The 4,430-nt window shown below is 38.2% G+C and overlaps 1 protein-coding gene across 5 annotated transcripts in view; it reads right to left on the bottom strand.

The window, feature by feature from the left end:
• Positions 1-4,084, bottom strand: part of mts (protein phosphatase 2 catalytic subunit mts) — a 32,708-nt gene extending 28,624 nt beyond the window's left edge. The window contains exons 1-2 of one of the 5 annotated variants that reach the window (XM_017623615.1): positions 3,906-4,084; positions 3,167-3,784 (exon numbers count right to left, since the gene is read on the bottom strand). In XM_017623615.1, coding sequence (XP_017479104.1) covers positions 3,167-3,268 — 102 coding nt within the window. In that variant the 5' untranslated portion in view covers positions 3,269-3,784; positions 3,906-4,084. Of the gene's footprint in view, positions 1-3,166 lie in introns of all 5 variants that reach the window. The other 4 variants (XM_017623613.1, XM_017623616.1, XM_017623617.1 and 1 more) reach the window with 4 other exon arrangements.
• Positions 4,085-4,430: the final 346 nt, after the last annotated feature.

Raw genomic sequence — 4,430 nt, 5'->3', positions numbered from 1 at the left:
CATTTTGCAGAGAACACCTTTCTGCGTAGGCGGCCTTCGGTCGCACTTAGGGATTATAACCCTCAGGCAGTAGAATTCTCCGTTCTGTTTTGCGAAGAAAAGGAGCTGAACACCTTTTGCAGAGAACACATTTATGCGTAGGCGGCCTTCGACCGAACTTAACCCTGTAACACGTACACGTTTGTTACAAGACTTTTTGCATAAAGATTTTAAAAATAAAATAGAAATGGCAGAGGGAGTGCGTAAACGCTACAAGTTATCGGATTTGAGTGATGAACAATTACTGGAATTGCTTGATTCAGTCCAATCGGACGAGGAAATATCAAACACATCAAGTGATGATGAAGAGGACGATTTCGATGTGACAGAACGGCTAAACGCAGCATTGGATGATGCTGAAACGGTGTCATTCCTAGAAAATACTGTTGAAAATACTCCAAATACTGTACAGCAACATGAACCTGAAGATACAGGATGCACATCATTGACTTATCCTAAGGAAGATCTTGATGTAGCAGAAGTGCTAAGCGCAGCATCACATGCTGGTGAGGCAGTGTCATCGATAGTCAATGCTGTGGAAAATGTTCCAACTACAATACAGCAGCCTGAACCTGTTTGGAAATTGAGAAAGAGACCTCGATCACCATTACCATCAATACAAGCTACAGCATGCATATCTTCGCCTTCTTCTGGGGGCTTCAATGGTTCTGGTAAGTTTTCATAATTACAAAATACTAAAAAATTACATACTGATTTATATAATATATATAAAGGTATTGATTCGATAACGAAGGATCCGGGAAAAATAATATGGCGAAATCAATCAATGCAGTTACATGTCAATGACATAGCCTTTCGTGGGAATTCATCACTGCCAGCGGAAATCTTTGAGCTTGAAACTCCACTAGAGATGTTCTGCTACTTTTTTGATGGTGATATAATGAATATGATTGTTGAGGAAACATTGCGCGCAGCTTTAGCCGACAACATCGTAAATCAATTTAAAGTGACTGTTGAAGACATGCACAATTACATAGGTATTTTGATGTATATGTCTTTATATCGCTACCCGAACTTGAAAAGCTACTGGGGAAAAACTCATTTACACCCGTTAAAAACTGCATGACCAGAAGCAAATTCGAATCTATAAAGAAATACTTCTCACTGCGTGATGAGAGCAAGCGGATCAAGAAGGGTGAGTCTGGGTACGATCCACTGTATCGCTCGCGTACGCTTGTGGACTTACTTAACCAGAGGTTTGACTCCGTGCCAAAGCAAGCCCGTCTGTGCGTCGATGAACAGATGTGCAGGACAAAAATGAAGCACCACTTGCGGCAATATATGCCCAATAAGCCTCATAAATGGGGTTTAAACCTATTTGTACTGTGCGATTCTTTTGGCTATGCCTACCGCTTCGAGATTTACAGCGGCGCAGGAGATAACGTAATCTTGCCTGGTCACCCAGATCTTTGTAGTTCGTAGTTTTTTATCACTTGGTGGATATGGCATATATTTTATACAGACGCATACAAAAAGAAAAAAGCACAGACAAACTGCTTGAACTCCCAGATTTTCGTGAAGCGATTGCTGCTGGTCTGGTGGCTTTTCAAAAAAAACGTTTGCCAGGTCGCCCAAGCCGTGATCCGAGTGATCGGAATATGCAGTCGCCATCTTCTCATCGAACTTTACAGACAAGTCCAACAAGGCAGTCGCCTTCCTTTGAGGGCCTGAAAGCTGGGGAAAAATCAAAGCATCCAATATCGGACCTGCGGTTTGATCAGCTTAACCATTTCCCTGTTTGGATGGATCGGAGTAGTAGAAGGAGGTCGTGCAAGTTATGTAAAACTTCGCAAACACAGTGCATTTGCACAAAATGCAATTTGCACTTATGCTGCACAGCCAGCAAAAATTGTTTTTTGACTAAAAGTTGAATTAAAGTGATTTATATACAAGATAAAATAAAATAAAAGTGTGTAAAGTATTAAGTACAGTGTTATGTGCATTTATATATAGATGAAAGTATGTGACAAATGCACTTTTTGTTAAGGAAACCAAGTGGAACGACTTAAGAAGTTTTAACAATGTTTAGAGGATACCTCCTTTAACATCCTGACCAAGTTACATTTGTTAATTCCACCTGGTTTTCTTAAAACACAAGGTGCGGCTGACTACTAAAGCCCACCCGTGACTTGACAGAAAACCAGATTGGACCTTACTTAACAAGCCATGGTTATTCAAATGTATTTGGGACAAAGACGGTGTGCAAAGTGTGCCCAAATTTTTTTTGATTGGGTAACCCATTCGGACACAATAGCCGGAAATCATTGGGCAAATAACTAAACCGTACCCGAGAATAACACTAACGTTCTATATTTACTCCGCACACCAATTAGGCATGCACTTGAATGCACTCTGCTTATCTCGTTAAGCACAAATTATCTCGTGCATGCAGTCCACATAACCTCAAACATGTTCCACAACAATAAATTTTCCCTTAACATATTGAACCAATTGCTTCTGAAGTCTGCCATTAATAAATAGAATATGCCATGCAGATTTTTGTAGCATATGGCTAATTTTCTATTTTTAAATTTGCGTGATGTTAAACGGAAGAGCAAAATCGGGGCTCAGTAGGAATTATCTTTAATTACCTCTCCCACATCGGAAACATTTTTATTACTTACCTATTACCTTAGCTAAATATTAAAATTTGTTCTTTTTAACCAGCATAGGATATAAGTTGAAAAATATCTACATTTTACTTTTCAATCAGCAGACTCGTTATATTAAATCTCAGAAAAGAAGCACAACTGTTCGCTTTTGCTTACACCGAGAATACTTGCCACCCCGTTCACACCAGTTAATTTCAAGTCTGAAAACTTCTTCCGACAACTCGCCAATTTGCAAGATGGCTGACAATTAACGAAACTATTGCGCGAGCAAACTATATTCCCCATAACAATAACTACTGAAGGATGAGTGTGCCAGACAAGGACAACTAGCTTAACATTTTGTGGAAATTAACTTGAATGTTGTGTCAACCCGAGCCGAATAACCTATTCAGCTACCTGCTGCAGCATACTCGTTTCGACAAACAAATGACAAGGTAATTTTCAAATTTAAAGCATCTAGGCATATTTATCTTAAGATCACTAAATAAACTTACCTTGTCGCACAAGGTTCGAACTTGTGTTTCCGTCAATTGATTGCATTCGTTTAACTGCTCAATCCATTGATCCAGATCTTTTGTTGTTGCTTTATCCTCCATCGCAGTCGAAGAGGAGGAAAAAGTCTCGTCAATCTTCGTGGGTTCAATTTTGACGGCTTTTATTAACACGGAGCAAACAAAAAATCAGTAGTATTTTCCAAATTATTTATTCGGACAATTTCTAATAGAAAGCAAAATATCAGACTTGCTTTTTTGTATGCAATTTTTCCAATTTAATAGACAGACACAAACTACCGACTCGGAGACAACCGCACGAATGAAAATTAACCGACGACTGAATATACGAATCACACAAACAAGCGACACGACACTATCCAATACAATTTGACAACGGCAAGTTGCTTCTTCGCTCCTTTTTACTCTTTCCTTCTTGCCGTCCACAAAGTGGATTCGATTCCCTAACTCAACTCTACAACGAATTAACTCGTACTTCGTGATGAATGATGATTCAATACTTCAAAAGTCCACAATAACACAAAACAAATATGGTAATTTTTATGAATTCGCATTCAAGAAGTTAGCCGAAATATTTTTCTTTTAATACTGCGTCAAAAGCTACAAATAGATTTAAACCCAATTATTATTTCGGAAATATAAATAGCACTTATACATATTGTGAACTGGCACACTGCACATATAGATATAGACTTTGCTATATTCCGGTTTTATTCCTAACTTATAGTTCCTCACGAATTTCACAAATGCGCACTTTAGTTAATAAAGCACGAATTGTTTAGTTCACGAGATAGTATAAATTAGATGGATTTAATTTTATCAGAACTGGTTGAAATGCGAATGGCTGAAATTAGGATGCGCGATGTTAACCGATGCATTGGAACACGAACTTCGATACGATACGATACCATATCGATACTTTTGGCATTCGATACCGATATTTTCTACTCGATAGTTTTAAGACGATATTTTTTGGAATCGAGTACCAGAACCCTAGTATCGTATCGAATGTCATACACTCACATTCCAACAATGAGGGGAAAAAATTTTAGAATAAAAAAAAACGTGCTAAATTGAAAAAAATACGCATATGAAAGAGCACCAACCCAACTCGTTTTAAATTTGAGTATATACGTTATAAAATATGTGGTTGTGAAGTGCACAGATGCTTTTCGTAATTAAGAAGAAAAAAAATTAATTTTATGTTCCGTCTGATGGGAACTGAACCCGGACCCTCTTGGCCGCA

This window comes from Rhagoletis zephyria, unplaced genomic scaffold, assembly GCF_001687245.7.
Source record: "Rhagoletis zephyria isolate East Lansing unplaced genomic scaffold, Rhagoletis_zephyria_1.1 Rzeph_scaffold_03267, whole genome shotgun sequence".
Classification (NCBI taxonomy): Eukaryota; Metazoa; Arthropoda; class Insecta; order Diptera; family Tephritidae; genus Rhagoletis; species Rhagoletis zephyria.
This window is presented reverse-complemented; position numbering and strand designations above follow the sequence as displayed.